The sequence below is a fragment of the Pezoporus flaviventris genome, unplaced genomic scaffold (genome assembly GCF_033815535.1).
Source record: "Pezoporus flaviventris isolate CSIRO_AGI_PZ_B2104156 unplaced genomic scaffold, CSIRO_AGI_Pfla_v1 ptg000096l, whole genome shotgun sequence".
Classification (NCBI taxonomy): domain Eukaryota; kingdom Metazoa; phylum Chordata; class Aves; order Psittaciformes; family Psittacidae; genus Pezoporus; species Pezoporus flaviventris.
The window spans coordinates 4,715,463-4,741,343 of NW_026892644.1; the positions used below are offsets into that span (position 1 = coordinate 4,715,463).

General features: G+C 36.6%; 1 protein-coding gene across 3 annotated transcripts in view; it reads left to right on the plus strand.

The window, feature by feature from the left end:
• BLTP3B (bridge-like lipid transfer protein family member 3B) overlaps positions 1-18,924 on the plus strand; it is a 62,081-nt gene extending 43,157 nt beyond the window's left edge. For all 3 annotated transcript variants that reach the window (XM_061476438.1, XM_061476437.1, XM_061476439.1), the window contains 9 exons: positions 279-472; positions 2,409-3,907; positions 4,706-4,881; positions 6,269-6,405; positions 7,840-7,990; positions 11,824-12,080; positions 14,291-14,399; positions 16,040-16,209; positions 16,896-18,924. In XM_061476438.1, the coding sequence (XP_061332422.1) occupies positions 279-472; positions 2,409-3,907; positions 4,706-4,881; positions 6,269-6,405; positions 7,840-7,990; positions 11,824-12,080; positions 14,291-14,399; positions 16,040-16,209; positions 16,896-17,021 (2,819 nt within the window). In that variant the 3' untranslated portion in view covers positions 17,022-18,924. The remainder of the gene's footprint in view (positions 1-278; positions 473-2,408; positions 3,908-4,705; positions 4,882-6,268; positions 6,406-7,839; positions 7,991-11,823; positions 12,081-14,290; positions 14,400-16,039; positions 16,210-16,895) is intronic.
• Positions 18,925-25,881: the final 6,957 nt, after the last annotated feature.

A 25,881-nucleotide genomic window follows, 5' to 3' on the forward strand; every position in this document is an offset into this window, starting at 1 on the left:
AGGGCATTATCCCCCTCTCCTCAGACTTCATTCTATTCTAATATTAGGTTTTCCATTCAGAAATTCAGTTGATTTGAGTGACAAATAATCATTACCTTAGATATCCCCTAACAATGTATTTGTCCTTGAGATCAAAGGAATGGGTTTCCATTCTTTCTCTGATGTAAAATAGGAGTGAAAATGTACGTCTGTGCTCATGTAAAAAAAAAAATAAATTAAAAATACACCCCCAAAACATTTTACTTATTTTCATGATTTTGTTTTTTTTTCTCTTTCAGTTCCATGTCCAAATTTATATGGCCAGCTGAATGCTTTACAGTTCACCCTGGATGAGAGAAGTATTCTTTGGCTAAATCAGTTTGTGTTGGATTTGAAACAGAGTCTTATTCAGTTCATGGCCATGTACAAGTTAAATGATAATTCAAAATCAGATGAGCATGTTGATGTTAGAATTGATGGATTAATGTTAAAGGTATGTTGTCTTTGAGGAGGGGTTTTGTGGTTCCTTGGAAGAAAATACTCTTATTTTGAAAAGCTGTTAGCAAAGCAGCTTAACAAAATGTGGACAAATACATGAGCAAGCAATCTATGCCATAAATAATGATCCTCAGGAAAACTATGCTGAATATGATGGCTTGAATACAAGTATGTGTCTTACATACTACTTTATATGTCCTAGGGGTATTTTGGTTTTGTTTTGAAGACCTGAATGGAAGTATTCACAGATCATTTCACTGTGTTCAATGAAGCTGACATAGCAGAAGAAAGAAAGATGAGCACTTAAGTAAAAATAACTAACATATTTGCACTCAATTAATGCAAGGGCCCTCCCTTGTTCCTCTGGTTGTACTATATCAGAACTCTTCTATCTTGGTGCTGAATGCTTAGAGTAAAGCAAGTGGTTCCTCTGAAAGTTTATTTGTGTCTCCAAACCCCATTCTCACCATTTTCTGTTTCACGCTGACCCTTGGCTGTAGTCCAGGTACACAAGTTCTCTATATGTTTATTCCAGAGAAGTGGAACTCATTGGTGCATTGGAACAACAGATTCTTGCTTCCCTTGTCTTTTTCTTCTTTGGAGGAGAAGGATTGTTGAGCATTCCTCGCCTTTCTTCCCTCCCTCCTCCCCCCAGTTTGCATTGGGCATTTTTTTCTGAGGTTCAGAGGTAAACAAAACAATGAGTCTCTTTGATGGTGCCTGCATGAGATGTTTCAAACATTCTAAAGTCAGCATATGGAGAGATGGCTGTCCAATGCTCTTGGTACATATTTAATGGAACTTTAAAAAGACATAGTTTGTACTGAATGGAAACACTTATTGAGAGCTAACAACCAGGCAACTACAAACACAGACTGATCTAATAGTGAATTATGATATATGAATAGCCCACTAAATTAAGATAAAAGCATTCTCATGTCCCTCAAGCTTTGAGTCATATTAATTGTTTCATCCCTGTATTAACTGCATTATTTATATTTTAGCAATTTATGAATATTTTGTTACTGGTGTGCTTGATGTTTACAGCTCTCCTAGTTATTATATAATTAGATATTTGGTTATTTTGTTCTGCGTCCTTTTATTTACATGAAGAAGCTTTATCACTCCCATCTTTTGAGTGTCTTTAGGATGACTTTTTTACTCTCATCTTTCTAGATTCAGCATGGAGATGTTGTGACGGAAGGTAGTGCCCCTGATCCTAGCAAAACTAATGTGGCTAAGGTCCATGTTAACAACAGATACAGAATTTGACATAAAATACATGTTTCCTTTAAAACTTGTGCTAAAGATAGGCCAGTTAAGTTCAGCATACTGAACTATTTTGTTTTTTTAGGAGTTGGAGTATATTTTATGATGAAAAAAATATGATTATCAGATAATGGTCACAAAATACTTATTCTGTGTTCTGCACTGTTAGGAATATTAGCTGTGTTAGCACATTTAGTTGTTTCCTGGTATCTTAACATAGAAAATAGTGTAGTGAAAAATCCTATTTGACAAGTGAGATTGAAAAAAAGCAGAGAATTGTAATTTGGAGTTCAAAATTTTAAATGCTTAGAACACTTGCAGAAACTTTCTGCCAAGTTGTTTCTGTGTTGAAGAAATGAAGCACTAATAATAATGAAGAAATGAGCCTAATATTACTGACCTAAATCTAAATTCTTCATATAAGAAAAGCCTGAGACCCTTATGTTTTTGTACAAACATTGAGTCTTAGATGCCACAGATCCCTCATAAAAAAGAGGAAACACAAATGATAATTTGTGAGCCTGTGTTAGTATACTTGAGTTCTCATAAAATTATAATTATATTCCTTTATTTTAGCTGTCATGGTTATTATTTTATTTCTTTAATTGTATACCTTCTCAATCTACAATTTTCTGACTAGAAAAAATATATTTCTCTTGCAGTTCATCATCCCATCTGAAAACAAACCTGAAATTCATAAAGATCAACCTCATGCACTTTCTATTCAAAGTTCAGAGATGATTGCTACGAATACAAGATATTCACCAAACTGCAGACACTCTGATCTAGAAGCTTTGTTTCAGAACTTCAAAGACTGTGAATTTTTCAGTAGAACTTTCACCACTTTTCCCAAGTCCCAGAAGAATTTTAATCTTTTGCATCCAATTTTCCAGAGACATGCTCATGAACAAGATACTAAAATGCATGATGTCTATAAAGGTTATATCATACCACAGTTGAATAAATATGCATTAAAGACATCTGCATCTACTGATGTTTGGGCCTTGCATTTTTCCCAGTTCTGGATAGATTATGAAGGAACAAAAAGTGGGAAAGGCCGACCAATAAGCTTTGTGGACTCATTTCCACTTTCACTTTGGATTTGCCAACCAGTAAGGTTTGCAAAGTCACAAAAAGAGCTTTTATCCCATGATCAGACAGCTGTGAGCATTCCAAAAAGTGAATCTAGTGATCTTGCTAATAGACTGCAACGTAAAAAACTTCTTAGGGAATATTACAGCACTGAGACAGAGCCCTTGACCAATGGCATTCAAATGTTAGACACTTCAGGAGTGCTTTCTGAAAGTTCTTCCACAGATGCAGATGTACATGTCCTAGTCCATGTTCAGAAACATGTAAGCTTGCAGATCAATCATTACCAGTACCTTTTTTTGCTGTTTCTCCATGAATCTCTTGTATTGCTCCTGGAAAACTTAAGGAATGATGTAGAAGCAGTGACAGGAAAACCTGCAAAGCAAACGGATGTCTGCATTGGGATCCTACTTAAAAGTGCAGAAGTAGCCTTACTACTCCATCCAGTGACTCAGGGAAACCCTTGTAAGTCTCCAGTTGTAGAAGAAGGAAGTCCCGTGGCATCAGAACTCTCCCCTTTGGGAAATGGGGAAGCTCTTACTTCAGAGAAAAAATTAGTTGGCAGTAAGATAGTGCAAGCTGGTATTACTGATTTGGATTATGTAAATGACTGTAAGCCTCTGAATGCTGAAGTTAATAAAGGGATTTTAATAGATCCTCTTTTGTTTAAATCAGACAGTAATACGGACTTTCAGAAAGGAACATCATTTTCAGATGATGCATCAGATAAAGGTTTGGGAGACACAAGTGAAGGAGCAAGCAGTGGACTTTTTAGTAGAAGTGATTCAGAGGAGGTCTGTGGACCTCTGAGTGAGAAAAGTAGTTTGCATCCTAAAGAGTCAACATCCATCTTAAATAAGAGAGAAGATTCTACTGATTTTATCATTGATAAGGAAGACGACAAAAACATATTCTCAAATAAGTTAAATGAACAGGAAGGCACAACTGAAGGCTGCCCTAACCAAGTCACTGACTTGGACACAGAAACTGCCGTAGAAACTGAAGAATTTGAAATCAACAAAGACAGAGTGACTTCAATTAGAGTGTTTGCATCCCAGTCTTCATCAAGGTACAGAAGACTTAATACTAAATCAATTTGCTTACTATTTGAAAATATTTATCAATTTTGTTGGCCATGTAGTTCTAGTAATGGTCAATGGAAATGAACATCTAGTAGATAAATATTTTAAAATATAAAGATAGAAGATATGCAGTATCCAGCTTTTAATGAAAGCTAAAATGAACTGTTAACTTATCTGAACTCTTTACTTTTAGTTTAAATGTTATGAAATATGTATTGAGAAAAATATTGACACAAATATTTGCAGGAATGCATGTTATTTCTGTGTTTGTCTCTGTTTAGCCTGGAGAAGAGAAGGCTGTGTGGAGACCTCATAGCAGCCTTCCAGTATCTGAAGGGGGCCTACAGGGATGCTGGGGATGGACTCTTCGTTAGGGACTGTAGTGATAGGACAAGGGGTAATGGGTTAAAACTTAAACAGGGGAAGTTTAGATTGGATATAAGGAGGAAGTTCTTTCCTGTTAGGGTGGTGAGCACTGGAATGGGTTGCCCAGGGAGGTTGTGAATGTTCCATCCCTGGTGGTGTTCAAGGCCAGGTTGGACAGAGCCTTGGGTGGCATGGTTTAGTGTGAGGTGTCCCTGCCCATGGCAGGGGGGTTGGAACCTGATGATCTTAAGGTCCTTTCCGACCCTAACTATTCTATGATTATTGAATAATCAGATTTTTTTCTTTTGTATGTTGCCTGGTTTACAGAAATTAAAAAAAAAAAAACAAACAAAACCAACCAACTTCTATGTAATTCCTTTAATTTGAAATAATTTCCTGATATCTTTATATTTAAAAAGTGCAAAGCCTAAGGAACGCTGCCCGTCCAACCTCCCTACATTCTCTGTTTCTTACAAGAATATGAAGAGAAGTCCATCACAAGTCTCTCTGGATACCGTCTCTATTGATAGTATGATGCTGGAGGATCATTTGGTAGAGAGTGATGGAAGTGACAGCCAGAGCTTTCTGGAGAAAGGTGAGTAGGTTTAACAAAATATTTTTAAGCAATACATGAAAATGTAACCTATTACTAAAATAGCCCTCAAAAGGATTGTAGTGCAGCAAATCCTGGACACTTTACAGCATTATTTCTGTGAAGTTCTCCAGTCGGTAGTATCAAGTATATTCACAGCATGTTATTTAATGGGAGAGCAGTAAGGTGTGCTACTTAAGTAGTGCTACTTAATTTTAGCACTATTTAATTTTTCTCTCTTGAGGAGAGTAAAAGCATTGCATTCCTATGTTGCAATTGAATTAAGCAGCACGGTTCTCTGCTTTGCTTAAAAGCCATTGCTTTGGCTGGTTTTACAGGTTTGTACCCTGAATGGGTGTTATGCTTGAAGTGGTAAAGAACCTTTAATTTTAAAAATAGATGAAAAAGAAATGGATTTTCACTAATACTCATCATGCTAATTACCAAGCAGATAGATTTAGTAGTTTCCTTGCAGCTTGTTCATTATGGAGCTCTTCCTAGCTATTGACTGTCTAACAGCAGGTATTTGTCCAATTTTCACTCATCTGTGCATTAATGTGTGGTCCTGGTCTGAGGGAGGAATCCAGGCTTATGGTAATTATGTCTGTATAGTCTGTAATGTTGTGGACTTAAGCAATTGTAATGATCTAGTAGCTCTCTAGAAAAACTGATTAAATAATTTTCTAATGTCAGGAAATGCAATAAGACTTTATTGGTACCTCTTCTCTGATAAATTTTACTTCCAATAAAGAATGACTTTTTTTCTTTTCAGTCTAGAGCAATAATGAGAATACTACTTCACTTGCAAACCTCTTATATGTTTGGATCGTAGGAGTATTCCTGCATGTGCTTATGTGGGAGTATGCCATAAAATACATTTTCCATTTTTAATAACCTTTATTTTTTTTTAAGCTTGTTAAACAATATTTAACTGTAGATTAAGTCTGCATGCTTTCTAGTTGTCAGGGAAACACTACCATCATCACTCTAATGAAAGTATATATAGCTTATTTCTCTAAACATAAATCCACAAACTTTTGCTTTAAAGGCACTGTGCAGTGTTTTATAGACATGGCTGGATCAAGTTTATATTTGATTTGGAAGACTTAAAAGGCCTTTCACAATTTTTTCAATAATGCATGTGGAGTGCCATTTTGGGTTTGTCACTATATCCTGCCTTACTTTTATAGTGTCTAGAACTTTGAACTCTCTGTAAGAGGCATGGATTTGGCAGCTCAATCATAAATATTTGTTTAATAAGCCATTCAACTCATCTTAAAGAGTGAGCTAATGTATGCAGACAATAACAGACACTGACTTTATTCTTGATGCAGGAGTGATTCAGGTTTGGCTATGCTAACTGTGTTTTCTTTTCTTATCTATATGGAAGGTATTACAGCCACAAACTACCAAAGCCCATCAGAAAATGCTCCTGAAGGAGGCACAGTGATTGAAAATTGTGGTGGCTCATCTCCAGATGCCATGAGTGCTGCTTCAGAGAATGCCCATGAGCCTAGTGAAGAAATGGTAATATTGTTGAATTCCATTAGAATACATGCTTCAGCAAATTATACCTCTAAATAGAGCTACAATGAATGCTTTTAGAGGTGATTTTTCAAGTAATTTTGGTAGCTTTTGTTAGTGCATTGTGTAAGCCTATAGGTGTAGTGCACTTGTATTAAATACAAATGAAGATTGCAATCCAAGTTACACTGAGTATTCTCTGTCCTTGTCATCTCCTGTATAGCCACTGTTGGTAAATGACAGCAGCCACTTAAAAATGCCACAAAATACTTCTGCTTTCGTACCTAGCAATATTTTGTAATACTGTCGTGTTCTTTTATGCTTGATTGAATACAGTATTTAAAATGAGCTTTTTAACATCTTCATGTATAGATAAAAGAAAGTACCAAAACTCTGATGTCTCTGATATGGAGATGTTTCCTTAGCACTGGTAGCATTCTGTAGTATTTGTAGCATTCTGTAGTATTTGCAAATAGGAGCAAAACAGCTGCCCTGCTGGGTCAGATCAGAGATGCCTCTTGTCCAGGACTATGTCAGGATAATGCCCAGTATTTACAGAAATATGTGGAGATTCCCTCCCTGATATACCATGCAGGGTCCAACCTAAGAGTTTCAGTTGACTGAAATCTGTCATGTTCTTGCTGATTTATTTTCCTTTTTTAATGCTAGTCGTGTAATTCTTTGCTTTAAAATATTTGTGGATCATGTTAATTAAGAAAAATACATAAAAAATCAGCTCACTTAAATGATTGGTTCCTTTTAAATACATTTTCGATCATCTGTGCATATAGGTAACGTGGAAAAATCAGATTTTATTGACTGTTATGCAAATGCATGTTAGCGTGGTTTTTTTTCTACTTGCAGAATATAACTGAAGTCATTTTAGTAGTATTAATGATGATGGACATAGATCTTCTGATACCAAAGCTGACCTTTGAAACTGGCTGCTACGTATTGTTTTGAAAGATATCGCAGTCCAATAGAGGAAAAAAAGCTATTATGCTGATAGCCAAAGTTTAGTAGCCTGGTTCTTTAACCTGCTCTGATTCAGCACCACAAATGCTTGGTTGTGCTTATAATATACATGAAGTTGAATGCAGCCTTACAAAGCTTCAGGTGTCACATAGGTCACAAACTTCTTTGTTGGACTGAGAAAAATGCCTCACTTGTGGCTTTTCTGGCCAATTCTGAATCGGTATTAGTGGGTTATAAATACAAGTGTCTGTTTTTGGACAGACTGTTGAGCAACCCATCGTCAAGCTGATAGGTACAAAAGGAAAAGAAATGAGAAAACTTTTTGCTTTTCTGTGAGGAAGGGTTATGGATACAAATATTCTTTTCCTTTTGTAGAGAAAAGGTTTAGAAAGCACTTAAAATAATAACCACCGTAAATTCAATTTATAATCTTACACTGTTTTATCTTAATTTTGTTGGTAGATGTCTGTTGTGGTTTTCCAAATATTTGGTGTTAATGGGGAAATTGACATCAGAGGTGAAGATACAGAAATATGCCTACAGGTCAACCAAGTGATACCACATCAGCTGGGAAATATCAGTGTTCGGCATTATCTTTGCAACAGAACTGTTGGTAAGAACTAACAATGAGATCTCAGTGTTGTGAAACTGGAGCTAGTAACATTTGTTCTGAGTAAATAAAAACTCAGGAGTAGCCTTAAAGCACAAAACCAAGTTTTATCTTAGTACAATAGCATACTTTTTATGCTGGTTTAGAATATCTACTCTGATTCTTTCCTGATAAGGGAAAGGGAAGGAAATAAAAATGGAACCAGTTTCTGGTACTGCAGATAAACTGCATTGCATTGAATTCTGGTCATTAGTTTGCTCTTTTTAAAATCAAATAAATTGCATTACATTGTTACTGTTTTATGAAGATAGAACTCTCTTACTGATCTAATGATGCTTTGCTTAAATGTACCTTGGTTTGAAGGGCTGGTTCTTCATGATCTATTTCTCTAGATTAATTTAACAACAACAGTTCAAACAAATTTATAATTTGTGATTTAAGAAAACTTAAAAATTGACTCTGTGTCAGGAAGGATGAGCTGTGAGGACAGCTGTTTTTTGCTTTTTTGGGCATTGTGGTTTTTTTTTGTTGGTTCCTTGGTTTTTTCCTTTTCTTTTTTAAAGCTTGATAGGAACAGAGGGTGTAGGTTCATGCAGATATTTGTGCAACTAGATCAACCAGTGTGTCAGAGTTTTTCCTGAGCATGAGTACATATACATTCTCTGCCAGAAAACCTAGTTCATATGCTGTGAGGTTTTCTTTCTTGGCACGATGTATTAGCATGCCACTTCACGTCACAGTTTGCTTTGCTCCCTCTGCCAGCCTTCCACATGAATTGCTGGATGCTGTAGGGTTTTTGGGGCAGATCCCTGATGCACTGGCTTCCTGCTTCTGGTTCCTCTCCTTTCTCAGGAAACAGCTATATAGCAGCTGTTGGCTGCCATTTATTTCCAGCCTTCCAGGAGCAGGATTTTCTTCAGGAAGCTGTATGTGGTGGGACAGCCTCTGATGCCTAACTAAAAAACCCATTTACTGGTAAGCTGAGCAGTTGCCAGCAGCTGCTGCCTGAGCAGCTGTTACATGATGTTGCAGTTACATTCAGGCATCTGAGGGCAAGAAGGAGGTCCAGCAGGGGAGACTCATGGCTGACCTTCAGTTCATATGCAGGCAAATTGATTTCTGGTTATCCATCACATCCGCTGTAAAACCAAGAGGGAGTAAATAGTAACAACATGCCACCTTCCTGGTCTTACATGTATCTAAAAGTAGAACCTGCTTTCTCTGGTTCAGCTGATAGAGACGCTTGTGCACTGGCTGATTATTTTATGGGCAAAAGACTATAATACGATAGTATTATACTTCTAAATACTTCTATATAGTTCTAAATTTGGATATACTATCCAAATACTTCCACTTCATCTCTCTTCCTTTCTCTTTCTGGTGGGTATCTGGATGGGTAGGCCAACAGTGCTCTTTTTGTACATTGCTGGTCCCTTCCATTCTGTAATGTACATCTTTTTTACTCTCTACTGTTCTTCTGTCCACTGTAGGACTGTGTTTTCTGTACTTAGTCAGCCATCTTCTGTGGGCACTGCTCTTCCCCATCTCCCATATTTATTCTAATAGAAGAACTAAGGAAGAAAATAGTTAAATCCAGAGGATCAAGGTTGGGAAAAAGTTTGGGAATTAGATCAAAAGAAACTATTTAAATGAGTTAATGGTAAAAAAATGCAACTAGAACAACCAGTGAGCAAAAGCAAAAAGAAAATATCCCAATAAAAGCAATCTCTACCCCCCCACCCCCCCCAAGACCTTTCAATAAAACTTACTCAAGTGCTGAAGTAACATTTGTAATTAGTAAAGTGAGGAACCATGCAAAGAAATTATCAAGAACCTGAATCCTCAAGTATTAATGCTCTGAGCAGTTGTTATAGCATTGCAGTAGCAATTAACAATATGCTAATGATACTTTTAAAAAATAAGTTCACATGCTGCAAATGTCTGTAACAGGATACCTGAGTATCTATATCTATAGAGACTTGATATATCAGAAAGCTTGTGTCTCGCAAATGTAATATGTTCAGCAATGATGCCTTGGAGTTTTAACCAAGTGCCTTGTAAACCAGTTGTATCATTTCAGAAGGAACTCTTAATTCTGTGAAGCAGGATGGTTTTTTCTTTATATAAAGGTATCCAGGCTAAGCTTTACTGGAAAGAAATAATGTCATGTGCAGCCCACCAACATACTGTGTTTTTCTTTTACGTTACATGTCAGATTATTTAGAGTAGGTTATCTCTGAAATGGAGGGGTATAGCATGCTGCATTTGTTATAGCATGCATTATTACTTATCAGTAGATAGTACATAGCAAAGAAGCCACCACAGAGGAAACCTGCACTTCATGGGATCACAGGATAGTTGAGGGGAGAGAAGGCAATGTCAAGACGTCTTTAGTCAAATCCTGTTCTCAAAGTAGGGTCAGCTCTGACATCAGGCCAGATTACTCAGGGCTTTATCCCATCGGTCTAAGAAAGGACCTCCAAGGACAGAGATTGCACAACCTCTCAGGAAGCCTGCACCAGTGCTACATTTTCCTCATTTCTTATATTCAGTTTGAACCTCTCTTGTTTGAACTGTTGTCTCTTAACCTCCTGAAGAGCACCAGTTTGAAGAGCCTGGCTCTGCCTTTATAATCTCATCGTATGTATTGAAAAGCTGCTAGCAGATTTCCCGTATGCCTTCTCTTCAGCTTTCTCGTAATTGCTAATATATGCATAAGCAGAAATCAAGAAGAGGAGGTTACAATAAACTGCATGCCAATAATATGGGGAGAGGAGGAAGAATAGTATTAAAGAAACAAGAATAGAAAAAAAAGTGTCTTCCTTTTAATTTTAATCTTTCCAATTTCTAATCTTGTAAACATTGGCCTTTCCTGAGGGAAGCAGAGTTTAAACCAAGAAACTTTTGTTTATTTTAATTCTCTCAAATTTTTTAAGTTAGATACTCTACTAATATAAATGGACATAATTCAGTTAATTTTACTTGAGTTACTTTGATTTCAGCTATCTTTGAAATGACAGCATTGATGCTTCTTAATATAACAACTGTGTATTACTGTGGGTATGCTTTTTGTCATACAAACAATTTCTGTAGATCAGAGTCACCAAATTACTTAAGAATCCCATGGGGTAGTTATTTCTGGTGGTGAACCCTCTTTTTTTATACAACAAATTAATATTGCCCCCCTCCCCAGCAGTTTAACCTTAAATCTTTTAATTTAGTTTAGAATGATTCAGTTCAATGTTGCAGTTGTCCTTATTGGTTAAAGATGCTGAAACTGCTAGGGTTTTTTTTAAGGTTCAATTCTACTGCCATCCAAATAATGGAAGCACCATGTAGTCATGTTATCCATCTTACTGCATTGCTGCTTATATTCCTGTGTGTTAGCAAGTTAGTTCCTGGGTCAGGAAATTCTGTCTTTCTCAGAGAACACCAGCTCTCCTGAGAGAAGGAACTGACTTAAATGTTTTTCTGAGTTAAAATTGAAGGAGCTAGTGGAAAAGTTTAAAATAATTGTTTTTCCATTGTCCAGATATTGAGAAAACACTAATTTTTTTTTTTTGTAGACAGTGATATTTCTGTATTGTCCTTTCCTGTTGTCATAGTGAGGTTCTAGTACTGTATGTACTGTTTATTTCTCTTTAGTGCTTTGAAATGATAGACTAAGAAAGTGGCTCTGAAGTTCTGTAATTGCAATGATGTAATTTGTAGATACGACTTCTAAAATACTTTTGGAAAATATCAGTTGGCCAGTAGAGGTCAAAGTATTTGTATCATGATTGCTTTTTTTGTGCATTGCAAAATTTTAATGCAAATTTGTTTTCCTTTTGCAACAGGTTCGGACTGTAAATCTGTGGCTGGACCACTTAATTCATCACCTGAGATTAGTTTGAGATGGGAAAGTGGGCCTAGTGCTGTGATACATTCTCTGCTGGCTGTAAAAAATGGTTTTCTTCAGTGTCATGTAGAGAACTTCAGTGCCGAATTTTTAACATCTTCCCTTACAAACATTCAGCATTTTCTAGAGGATGAAACTGTCGCCGAAGTGATGCCTATGAAGATAAAAGTTTCTAATGCAAGGATTAATTTAAAGGTATGTTAACAATGAGGCATTTGGCTGCTCTATAAGAACTGTGTTCTTGCTTCTTTGATGATAAATGACTAATCTGGATATAGTTAACTTCAAAGCAACTGCTGTTGTCCTCTAGAAGGTCTTTAGGTAATACTAAAACAATTAAAAAATCCATAGATTTGGTTAAATCTGTGGTATGCTTAGAGGTGGATTCTATGCATGACCAAGCTATTTATATGAATTAATATTTTATACTTATCTTATTTTCTCCACTCCCAGTCTCTTTTGTTGAGTGACTGTCTGGGAGCTTTACAGGTAAAGTATACCAAGTTCCTAGAGGCTCAACGTGGGTTTTTCTGGTTGGGCTTTTTAGCTTAGCACAATAATGGTTTTCTAATTACAAAAACAGATTTTAGAGGTTAATTCTCTCTCCTACTTAGAGGATCCTTCTTACAATGAAAGTTCTGTACAAAAGAAGGGAAAAGATTACAGGAATTCCAGTTCAAACCATGTGAATACTGTTTCTTAGATGCCAGATTTCATTTTCTGCCCTACCGAAAGACAGATACTAAATAATGCAAGTTTTCTCACCACTGTATCATAAAATAGTAACATTAAGAGGACACTCCTGCTCAAGTCTCTTAGGGGATTTTCTTTCATTTAAAGGAGATGGTGAGTTCTGTGCTGGACAGCCATTGAATATAAAGATAAGGACTTATTTTTGGGGGGAGAAGGGACCACAACAAAACCCCAGGCAAAAGTAAAGATAAGATAATTATAACATTGCTTTGTAAATTGATAATCACCCATATATATAAACTTTGAATAAATTGAAGACTGGAATAGCAGCTCCAGTTCTGCATCTGGGGGTAAGGCCTTGACTCTGCTGAGATCATTCTTGACTTAAAGGGCAGTTATTATTTCTTCAGTGTTTTACTGAAAGTGCATCAGTATTCCCTCCTTCTGTGATGCAGCTTTTCCACCACCTGATGATCCTTAGGCACTCCTTTTGGGCTGTTTCTACTACATGAGTCGGACAAGCATTTTATTGTAAGAGCTGTGGATCTGTTCCTCACATTTCAGTGTCTCACAAACATGAATGTTTGCAAAAAGGAAAGTCTTAACATATAGACATCTAAATTTAAAAATGGATTGTCCTGATTTATGGGCAAGAAGGTAGATGTAATCAAAATATTATTGAGAAAGCAGCTGTTTGAGGTGGGGAATATATGTTAATAAACAAACAGTAGGAGTCTGCTTGGCAGTGAAAGCCCCAGAGTGCTCACTCAGCAGTGCACACAAGTCACAGTGTTGGTTGACACTGTGGTTGACAACATGGTGGTTGACTAAACTGCAAGTTTGACATACAGATGATTCATTTCTATAGAGTTGCAGGGTAATAATGAGTGAAAGGATATGGTCATAGGCTATGCTGCATTGCCCATTCAATATTCTGTTGAAATTCGAAGAAATAGTGTATTTCTTCTGCATGAGACTTGATGCAGTGTGTTGCGCTGGGTGGGGCTGGAATTTAAGAAAGGTTATTTTATTTTTTGCATTTTTCTACTGCAATCTCAGTACAGTTTCAAGAAACTTTGGCAGTTATATCTTAACAGCTTTCTCGCTACATGTTTTATGCTGATATGTACAGTTTCTAATTACACTGGCTGTGTTATTCTGCTTGACAGGAATAATGAACTATAAAGACTCCCTGGGGAGACCCCAAAAGAAATAATGTATGAAGTTTCTCTTCTGTTGAGTACAGTAATATAACTGAACTTCAGCTGGCACCATCCCAAACTAAATTCTAAAAAGACAAAATCTGCTCAAGAATGTTAGCTGTACCCATTCAGTCTTTAAATAGTTCAAGGGAAAATCAGATGCTGCATAGTGCAGGCTTCTTATCTCTGACTCTGAGAGCTCCTGGGTTAAGAATGTCTTGGGTTGGGGTATAATCTTATTGAGATGTCTTCGAAAATACTTTGAAGTATAGTCAGACTGTATATATAGAGTTCAGCAGAATTACTCCAGAGATAACTTTGTGCCTTTAATATGATCCGGGGGGTGGAAGAGCAAAATTTTAGTGGTGAATCCCATTAGAAAATTTACTCTGAAGTGTTCCCTTTCAAGTTTCATTAAATCCACTTTTAAATCAAGATGTTTAATTGAACATCTTGATTAGCTCTTTTTATATCCCAGTAAACTCATTTTTGAATACTTATATTTTTTAGGATGACAGTCCACGTGAAAATTTCAAGGCATCTGAGCTGGTACCCATAAAACTTCATATTGACATACTCTGGATAGAAAGAAATGATGATGGCTCTTTTCTCATTAGAGGTTTGTATGTTCCAGCATCTTGATATCTCAATATCATAATCTAATTATGCTGAAAACTGGGTTTTTTTTTTGTTTGTTTTCCTTTGTGCAAATATGTGGCTAATAATGAAAAGATATCTGATGATAATTTGTGGAAGTTGTGTTGCAATGTGCTTTAATTCTAAGCATAGTCACATAAAGGATCCAGTATTCCAGGTGTGGTCTCACTGGTGCTGAGTATAGGGGAATAATAACTTCCCTCATCTTGGTATCTGTAACCTTCCTAGTACAGCCTGTATGTGCCTGGTCTTTGTTTTCAGAACTTAACTGCTGACTATGATGAATCTTCTCACTGACTAAGGCTTACAGGACATTACAGTGTTTGCTTTCTGTCCAATTGGTCTCCAATTGGTAGTGGAAGTGGAGCAAGAGGTTATTTACTTCCAGCTGCAGCACTTCACACTGCCTGTTTCTCCAGCATGTTGGGTCCTCTGAAAAACAGGCTTGCCCCTCTCTTGTCAGTTACTCTTCCATTTGGTATTGCTCACAAAATTGCAGAGGGTGCACACATGCTTTCATTCAGGTCCTGAATATATTAATCCAACAATATGGAATGTATTGTATGACTTGAGGAAGAGGAGGCTGCAGGGTAGTCTTAATAGCCCCTTCACCTATCTGATGCAAAGGTATAGTGAAGGTGGGCCAGGCTTCTCAGAGGTAGGCTATGGCATGATTTACTTGTATTTAAACAACTCTATATTATCTAATATATTGTTTGCGTGTTTAAAGATGTTCAGTGCATTTTGGTCATCTTTTTAAACTAAACATTTGAAGAAATAGTAATTTAGTAAGAAAATACATAGTTTTAAGGTTTCTTTAAGCTCTTTTTTTTTTTTTTTTTTCCCCTTTTTGCTGAAGTACTTTGATCCCTTTTCTTGTAATGGACTGCTCAGGTACAGTGACTTCAAAGGCATAGGTCAAATACTGTCTGCACTGCTGTGATTTATGTATCTGCAGTGCTAGATTTTTGAGTCCTCACGTGTGTTTGGTGGGAGAAGGGGATTATGAACAGAAACTTTTTGCTCAGAAGGAAACATTTAAAAAAGAAAAACCCAACCCAGACTACTTTTTTTGGCTACCAAGAACCATGACCCTCATCTTTTCCCTTCCTGTGCAGCTTTGTATTTTAAGAGATGTTACAGTTACACTTCAGTTATAAAGGCTACAAAGTTTCTTTAATGCAAAGTCATTTAAGTTACTTTCTAATTTAAAAACTTGATCCTGCAGGTTTATCTCCCTGTGTCTCCAAATGTGAATGCAGTCTTCAGCTCTGATTTGGACCTGGAGACAGTATCTTAATAGCAATATTAATAGTTCTTAAACTTGTAGTTATTCAGAATGCATATTCAGTGATTATTGTATTGGTCGGTATAAAAATGTGATAATTTTCTTCAAGCTGGAAGCTACATATTACTTCTTCTCACGCCTCCTTTTCTTTCTCTCTTCCTCCAAAATAGTATGTTTATTTTTTTTTTATTCTTAAATTCGATTTTGGGAAGTGAATATTTGTTTAGTTGGTTTTAATTTTGTGCTGCTGGGAATCAATAAAAAGACAACAAAAACTCTAAGCACTGCTCTTAAGTGTCTTTTCTGTGATACAGACAATCAAAGAGTAAATGATGTGTCAAAGATGAAGAATTCAAGTAGTTCATTGCAGCAAGTGGCTGGACCTCCTGAACATAAAGCACAGGACCAATCCACGCAGACTACTTGTGAAATTCCCAGATCTCCTAAATCAAAGACGGATTCAGCTGACTTCCTTAAAAATGAGGTATTAAGAACTGCTTTTGACACTCTCCCTCCCATGTTCCCCCCCTCCCTGAGTATATTACAGTCATTAATCATTATAACATTTAGATCATCTATTGATGGGCTTGGGGGTTACTTCTGCTTAGAAATCTATCTGATACGGGAAATATGAATTATGGATATTATAGTATGGTTCAGTACTTAGGCATGCAAAACAAATTTAATACTACCTTCTAAATGTGGTAATAGTACACTGTAGACCGATTTTTCTCCTTTACATCAGAGTACAACACAACTTCCAAAGACAAAGGACTACATTGTTAAATCAGACTTGTACTAATGTCTCAGTCACACCTGGATTTTGAATTGATGATGACAGAACTCACACAGTAGTTTGGCTTTGTTTTGTTTTTTTTTTAACTTCCACTGGGTAAGGAACCATTCCTAGAGCTCAGAGCCTGGTGTCATTTCCACTCTACTACAGAATGGAAGTGGTGTAGCTAGAACATTGGGATCTTGCCTTTTGAGGTAACTGCATCGTCTCTGTGTCCTACAATCACTGACTGGGAATCAGTCGCAATTGACTCAGCCCCAGCAAGCCTGCACTCAGCAATGAATGTGAGAATATGGTACTGTAAAAGTTTCTGTATGGAAAATGTTAGTATGCAGGAATACTAATAAAGCTCTTCTCTAATGTGATTGTTTCAGCTTATTGAAGAAAATGAATGTCTCAAACAGGAACTAGCCAAAGCCAAAATGGCTCTTGCTGAGATCCAAATGGAAAAAGATGCTCTGCTTCATCGTATAAAGAAGATGAATGTTGATCATCAGTAGGAGTCTTCTGTTGGTGTGAGGCATCATCAACGGAACTGCAGGTGATGGTGGCATCTAAAATACTGTTTGTTAAATTGGTGGAAGACATAGTTGGGTTTTTTTGTCACCGACAAAGTTTTCTCATTACAAACAAAATGTTTGTGAACTAGTTACTATTCTGAAATTATCGTTAAACATTGTAACTTTTTTCAGTCCATTTTAAACTGAAATAACTTTGGAAAAATCAGTTTATACTGTACTTTAATTTACTGAAGGCAAAAAAATCATATCATCTACTTTTAATATAATCAAAGGAGATGTTCTTTTTAAAATGTTTCCTGAAAAGTGGACAGCCTAGCAATGAAAGAATGTCTAGGTGCATTACAAAGTAAAATGTACCATGCCTCATTAACAACTGTACCTCTGTTTGTTAAGGTTATGTTGTTTTATTCTTACCAAAAGGTGTCTGTACAAGAGGTTACATTTGCACTATGATGATATGGGCTAGCTCCTCTAGAATAGTATAGCTACTGAAAATTAAAATACCAGCCCTAACCTGACCCTCAATTCACTGTAATTTACCCAGAGAGTCCCGTATACCCTTTTGTATGGACTCCTAAAATACCACAGTAAATGCTGGAGAATTTAAGTGAAAGGGCATACTATTGGACTTTCTTTCTGCATGAAGGTTCACTCTATAGGTACAGCTGATGTAATTTAGACATTCGCACCTGGGTTTTCTCCTGAGGTGAGGATACAGCCCTGCAATAGGATCCATCCCTTTGTGAAAGATGAGCTTAGAGCTGTTTTGCATGCATGTCTGACTTCCGCACAACTCATCAGACATGCCCAAGGATTTGGTCCAATGTATTTAAATATGTAATGTCAATGCTGGGGGAGGGAAGGGGGAGGGAGGGGGCGGTGGAAATCCTACAAGGATTCTGCAGTTGTATATTGCTTTTTTTGATAAAAAAAGCTGTAGAGAATCATTTAATTAACCAATGAAATTGTGAGATTACATGAAATGTAATTACACAGTTTAAATCATGGGTGATTTGTACAAATTGAACAATAATTTTCAGCTAAAACCTGGTACAGATGAATAAATAAAAAAGCACAACGCTGTAAAATAGAGAATATAAAAGTGTGCTTTAAATAACTTATGAAACAACATACAAAACCATACATGCCTGTAAGATTGGTTTTGCTAGAAGTAAAAAAATGTCTGAATAATTTAACTAGTGACCTTGAATCTGACAACTGAAAATCTTTCAACTGCTACCACAATTGTTTCTGCTCCATGGGATATTTGAGGGAAGTTTTGCCTGTAGATATGCAGACCAATCTCAAAAACTATTTATTATCCTGTGGTTTGACTTTGCATATTCAGGATGTCAAACTAGTTTTAATTAAATTGGTTTCCATTAAAACTTTTTGGAGGACACATCATTTACACTGCTGAAAATAGTTATTGAAAGTATGTAGATTTTAATCAAGAACTCCGTAGAAGAACTGGTTCAGGCACTATTTTAAAGCCTGCCTTACAAAGCCCTAGTTGAAACTCCCTTTAATGCCCATGGAAATTTTTATCTTATTATTCTGAATAAGATGAAAAAATATGCACACAATTGTTTCTAATAGAAAAACTAATTTATATTTCAAAAGGTATTCAAGACAACACAGTATTAAATAGAGTAGGCCAATTTCACAGAAATGTAATGTTGGATTCAGGGGAGGAGTTCTCAACTGGTTTACTTCTGATCGGTACTATTATAGTCGGCAATTCTTACGCAGTTTATCCCTGCCAAGATCTAGTTAGAATTATTCTGAAGAAAGGAATGTATAGAGTGCTTAGTAGCATGTTGCTGGATTAATACATTGAGAATTGTCTAATTTTTAAAAAGAAATAAACAGCAGTATCAAATGTCTGTCTTTATTACTGCACAAGCTACTACCTGCTGCTTTTGACAAAAAACCTAACCCAGAACAACCACCCAAACCAGCTTTTCTCAGTACAAATGCTGAAATTCAGGAGATCACTTTCTTTCTCATAAATGAGTAGATCTCTGCTTCATGGCAGTTTTGCAGTAATGAGCATCATCTGTGGACAGTTCATAAGAGATGCATGTGCTTGGCTGTGGACTCGACATCATGGAGAGTGATAGTACTGTGTCACTCTGAAATGAGTTTTGCTTTTGAAAAAATGCAGAGGGAGAGTTAGTTTATTAGTGTTTGAAAGTACAAATCAAAACTAAACTTTAATAGGGTATACTAAACATAGTGATTAAAGTGCTCAGATTAAATAAAAAGGCTGAATTCATTCTTAGGGCTCTTCTAGTGTATACAGAAAACTGACTCCAGAAGTCTTGCAGGCAAACTGGTACCAAGTTTATTTTATGTTTTCTGTGGAAATTTAAACTGAGCTACAGATTAGCTTAATGCTCATTCAGCTTGTTTTAGAAATACTGCTGCAATGTCTAATGAGGCTTGTGAGTTAGCTTACCTTCAAGAGACTGTGCCCTTTCCCAGGCTAGGTCATGGAATCACTTTGGCATACTGTCCTGGGTTCAGCAGTAGCAGTCATTTTTCTCCTTCTTAGTAGCTGGTGCAGTGCTGTGGTTTTGACTTTCGGCCTGGGTACAATGCCAATAACACCGATTTTGTTGCTAAGTAATGTTTACTCCAACCAAGGACTTTGAGTGTCATGCTCTGCCAGGGAGAAGCAGAACCTGGGAGGAAGCACAGACAGGACACCTGACCCAAACTAGCCAAAGAGGTATTCCATACCACAGCACATCACGCCCAGTATATAAACTGGGGGCAGTTACCCAGAAGGCCCATATCACTGCTCGGGTCGGGCTAGGTATGGGTTGGTGGATGGTGAGTGGCTGTATTCTCTCCCCTGTTCCAGTTGCCACAGTAACTCTAATATTGTTGGTAAACACCATTTTAAATCACAGTTCTGTGGCCTTACAGAATTACTTATGAAAGGGCTTGTGGAGAGGTAGCTTTGTAGAGATAACGCCTGTTCTCTGATTTCCCTGCTCCAGTTTTATGACACTACTGTCCCTGGATTATTCCTGTTCTTGGATTATTTCAGTACCTGGATTAAACCCATCATGGTTCTTGGCACAGGGGAGCATAGTACTGGCAGGGAGGGAACCGCCTTTTTGTTTGTTTTATGTTTTGTTTTCCTGCCTGTCATTTCCTGATCATGTCTGTTTGTACAAGGTCTCCCGTAGGAATTGACCTGGAGTCTTAAACTGGGATCATAATTGATTGCTAAAGAATAATTGCTAGCTACAGAACATTTCCTAAGTCTGACATGATAATGGTTACCTTTATTGGTAATAAATTCACAATAAGTGCAAAGGAAATGTGATAATAAAGGTAAAGATTTTATTGAGCTTCTACAATTTCAAGAGTACAAAATATGTCAATGTATCGCAGAAGCAAACTCCTTACAGTGACTGGATTTCAGGTAAGTAACAACAAAGAAACTGGTTTCTATATAAAAAAATTTGCTCGTGTTTGTACAGTTCTGAAAACATTCATCACAAAATGCTTTAAGTAAGTTTTCAGCTTACTGTTGCTATCTGAAAATTTTAGAGGGTATTTCAGGTTCTGATTCAGCTGTTGGATGTAAATCAACACCTTTCTATTTATTGTAGGAACAGAAAATGACCTTGCTAATACATTAAGAAGTTGTGGGTACTGGCTGTGAAATCCACTCACTCATCCCTCCCAGTGGGGAAATGAGTTTTTTGACAGCCCTGCAACACTACCTTATCTTTTTTTCTAATTCCAACCCGTGCTGCTTCACTTTTGCTGACTGGCTTCTGAAGAGCTGCCCCATTTCCTCTGCCTCAGCAAAGATACCTGTCACTGTGAACCTAGTAGCAGGCTCTGTATTGCCAAAGCACATCTCTCATGTATCGAGGCAAATACATGGCTTTGAATGGTGCAGGCAATCTGCACTAAGATGCACTCTGTTTAGTTTTCAGGTAGTGTACCTCCTGATCTCTTATTACTTCTCAACAACATGGAATCTTACGATGTGAGCAGCACAAAGATCATGCTAATCAGTAGTAAGGGGAGCAGAAAATATGTTGTGAAACACTAGGAATAGTGGTCTTGTGCTGATGGAACAAAGCTGTTTTTCAATCAAATTAAGAAAAGGATAAATCTTAAGATTAGTAGTAAATAGAAGATGTATGATTAACTGTTCTATGCAATTTTTAGCTTTCTTATATAAAAACTTAAGTTTTAAAACCTCACCTTTCTAAAATGATTTTCTCTTTGAAATTTATTTAGTGAATTATTTAAATTTGATGGTCTCCTCATTGCATGTAGAGGGCCAAACCTGCTGTCACTACTGAAGTAATCATTGATTTATACAAGTTTCAAGCATTTTAAACTGCTTTGTGGGTGTAATTGTCTGGTCTGCTTATTGGATATTATGTATTTGGATACAAAATATTAGAACAATTTTAATTATTAAAGGTATTTCTGAACACTAAAAGGAATACTTTAAAAATATATATGCAAACTCCATTTTCTCAAATACTATAGACTGTCTTGCAAGTATGTGTCTCGCATCCCTCACTGCCAGAAGTTCTAGGTTAGAGTATGTTTTAAACCATAAAATGATTTGAGTTAGGTAATCGTTAAGCATTTTAAACATTTGAGACATGTGAACAAATGAGCACTGCAGAAGTGGCACTCTGAGCCAGTATGCGCTGAATAAAGAAGCCTCTAAAAAGCTTATCTATTCAACAAACCTGGATGTCTTCATGTTGTCTGCAAACTTCAGTACATTACCATGGAAGGTGTAACTGTCAGAAATACTTTTATCACAGTGTAATTATATTGTTCTAGTAACTGTTGAGGTTTTTGAGCACTGGAAGATACTTCTGCAGTAAGAATTATCATATTGAAATCTGTGATGGTTAATATTTTATTAATAAGAACAGTGCTTAAATATTTCTCAGAATTAGGAATTTTTCAGTCAGTTGTGGCTGCCTAATCCCTGGCAGTGTTCAAGGCCAGGCTGGATGGTGCTTGGAGCAACCTGGACTACTGGACAGTGTCCCTGCCCGTGGCAGGGGGGTTAGAAGTGGATGATCTTTAAGGTCCCTTCCAACCCAAACCATTCTATGCCTGATTCTTTTGAACTCGAGTAAACCCGGTGAACAGAGCTCTCCTCGCCGTGGCACCGCTAGATGGCAGTCCTAGAAGTCACTTGTGGCTTCATTTGCTTGTCGGTACCAGTGTGTGTCTCTTTTGACTAATGAACAGTGTCATTAAACTGGAAAATGTCGGGATACAATTTGGAGGTTTTACAAACTTTGATGCTTAATTTCATAACATGATTTTAAATTAGGCTTTTTTAACTTTTTACATTAGCTTACCTTTGTTTCTACTGCCTTCTTTATGGCATATTAATTTTGTCCTCTTTAAATAAATCATATGATCTGCCTGTACATTGTTAAAAGAAAGGCTTTCTTCCCCTTTTAGATTTAAATAAATTCTAAAAACATTTTTGTACATATTATCCCTTTTATAGTAAAATGTTTATCATATTTGTCATGCTTCATCTCAAAATAAAAAGGTTAGGAAGTTCTTCTGGTTTTCCTATCATTGCATAGATGAACAAATAAACCTTGATATCATCAATCTATTTGTTCATTTCCTTGCTAACTAGAAACAAATCTGATTTTATTCTACTCATTTTTAATGAAAGTAGCATATATAGAGGCTTCCTATGTTTCTTTGGGAATAACCAAATGTAATCCTTATCCACCTTCACCAGATGGTAATCTAACAAGATGGATTATATTAACGCTATAGTGTGTGGTAAGTGATCTGGAGTAATTTATTTTTATATCCTCTTTGGCTATTCAAAAACTGACAGGCAGAATGACTAAACAGAAAAGCAATCTATATAAAATTTATTTGCTTTATTTTTGTCAAATATAGAAAAAAAAACATAGAAACATCTGCATAGAAAGCAGATGTCTTTTCATTCCTCTGGAATCTTGATGTGGTTTGTCCCTTCCACTTACTTTTATTTCTAATTCAGAAACTGCAACTCAGAATAGGTGTGATGGAGAGGCTTTTTTTTGGTGTCATCCTGCAATGCCACATACTAGAACATGTAGCAGAATGTGACAGTTCTGGACACCAACATGATCCCAGCCACTTACCTGAACAGGATTTGGTGTGAAATGAGGCTTGGTCAAACTGAGCAAGAAAACTCCCAAGAAATAATTTGCATCTAAACCATAAGATTTAATATTTCTGCAAAATTCACACACACAAATCTATTTACAGACTTCTTGAGTACTTGAAAATATTTATGCAACAGCTTTCTTAAAAATTATGAAAAATATATAATCTCCAGCACTTCATTTCCTATCTAAGGATTATGCAAGAAATACGGCAAGTTGCAAACAGTCATTGAGAAATTCTTTAAAGCAGTCTGAGCTATTTGCTTTATCTGGATCCTAAATCCTTCCAAATCACTAACAGCTGGTGACATGTAACTGTCATGGAAAACTGCAAGCTAGGTTTCCAACTCATAACTCATCTGAAGAGATATCTGAGAGTGGTCATGACCTGAATGGTGAGGTTTTTAAACCTTCCTCTGCAATTACCAGAAGCATTTTCAGCTTACGCAACAGAAAAGTATTCCTTCAAAGCCCTAACGCTAAGAAGATTTTAAAAAACTCCTTGAAATGGGACTTGAGAAAATATTCTGGCAGACAACACAGAGTTAATCTGTTTTGCCTTTCTATTATGCAAAACGTGTCCCTTATTTAGCTACTGCAAGTTACTGCTTCTGGGAAAAAGGAATATTTGAAATAAGTGTAGGGAAAACAATACACTAGCACAAATTCTGGGCATCTGAGTCATGAAAACTTGTTCCTAAGTGGCTGAATAGCTGTCACCCTTAATGTCATTGTGGGTGCCTTTAAATCTACAGCTGCTGGAGTCAAAACCAAGGATTTTTACCTAGCAGCAGTTAGTGATTATACACAGTAATATTTTTTTTTACCCCCTTCTTCCCCATTTGGGGATAGAAACTTGTACATGGAGCAGCACAATACTGTATGTAGTAGCCAGCTATAACTGACAACCGCTGCCGTTAGAGTAACACTGCCATAATCTCCCACTTTGCTGATGTCCCTTGACTTTAAGGGTGCTTGTAAACTTCTTATGCCCATCAGGAGAACCTACATCAAGTGAGATTTATGAATAATAGGAGACTTAGTTATACCAGATACTGTGAGATCTCACCCATAGTACTGTTGTGAGATTGAGTGGCAGTGGTCCTGCCAGAAGAACCTTGAGACTGAAGCAGTGGAGGTGAAGTTAACATACTTAAAAGAGGATGAGGCAGAGCTGTACATCAAACATGTCCTAAGCATGATCTACATTTTCACTACAACCATCCTGACACGGTGTGAGAAACATGGAGTGATAGTTAAGGAAGAGAAGGAAGTAGAAAAGAGACAATGAGAATTTTTATGAAAGGAGGCTTAAAAATTGTGGCAAGAAATGCACACCAAATGGAGATGTGCTGAACAACGAATATGGTCATAAGGGTGTTTACCTAGCATGAAAACATGTACACACAATGTGCATTAGATGAGGTACATTTTAAAGTGTAGTACACCAAAAGATTCAAAGTAACTGGAAAAGATGATGTGATGTAAAAACAATCCTACCTGAAACAAAACAAATTGACTTGGATTCTACAGCAAATCTGAATTGTTGTTTCCTTGCTAAAATGACAGTGGCGGGGAAATAAATTACATCATAAAAAAAGTATTAGCCTAATGCAGGGCAGTGTCTTCACTGGGATATCCCTCAGAGAGGCAACGGTGTGATGAAATGCTAACATAAAACCCAAACTAGGCAGTTCCATGCTTCACTGTTTCAATTTTAAACATGTTTTATGGTATCTTCATCATAAAAAGGAATGATGTGATAAAACAGTAGTGTCACAGAAGCTCACAAACTTGCCATTACAAAACCTGTTTTCAAGAAACCACAGCATTTGGCAGGTTCCAAGGTGTGAAAGGAGAAACAAATGTAAAAAATTTGTCAGAGCAGTTATCAGATTTATGTGACTTCTTATTTTCCTACTTGAATAATTCATCCTACTTTAGTTATTCACCCTGCTTTAATACAGCTTTATACACTCTTCTTATACTGCATCTTTTTATTGGAGGTAGATATTTTAGCTCCAATTTGTGGTATACTTAATTATTTGATTAAAGATTGCTTTAATTGCTGCACATTTTTCTAGGATGATGCCAGCCTATTTGCATAGCTGTAGCACAGTATGTCTCTGTACTCTCTAGCCTCTTAATGTGGAAATAGAATATCTATTACAAATAGCCGTACTGGTTTTCTTCCTATGGAAAAGAATCCAGAGATTAATTCCTAAACGTGTTTTGCTGAATCTGCACCAGCTAGAAAAATGTCATGGATATGCTGGCATTTCTGTAATCCTCTCTGCTACCTTTTCTGCTGATGCTCTGGTGTAGGTCAGTACACTAGTGTGTTCTTGAAATATTTATCTTACATTTAATATATTTTTGTGTATGTTTCTGCCTCTGAGATAGTAGCTTTAACTTAGCTGCTGAATTAAAATTAGTAGGGGATTTTTTGCCTGGGGTCAGTAATCACCTTCATTTCAGATAAATAATAAACATAAATCAAATGAACTTGCTGGCGTGGCTATAGAATTTACCAATTTTTATTTTTGACCAAAATGTATTGTATTGTCTGAAGGCTGAAAATGAGAGAGTCATCACATTAACAAATTACTCATGCTAATGTTTTCCTCTGTAATCCAGTTACAGAAGAGATA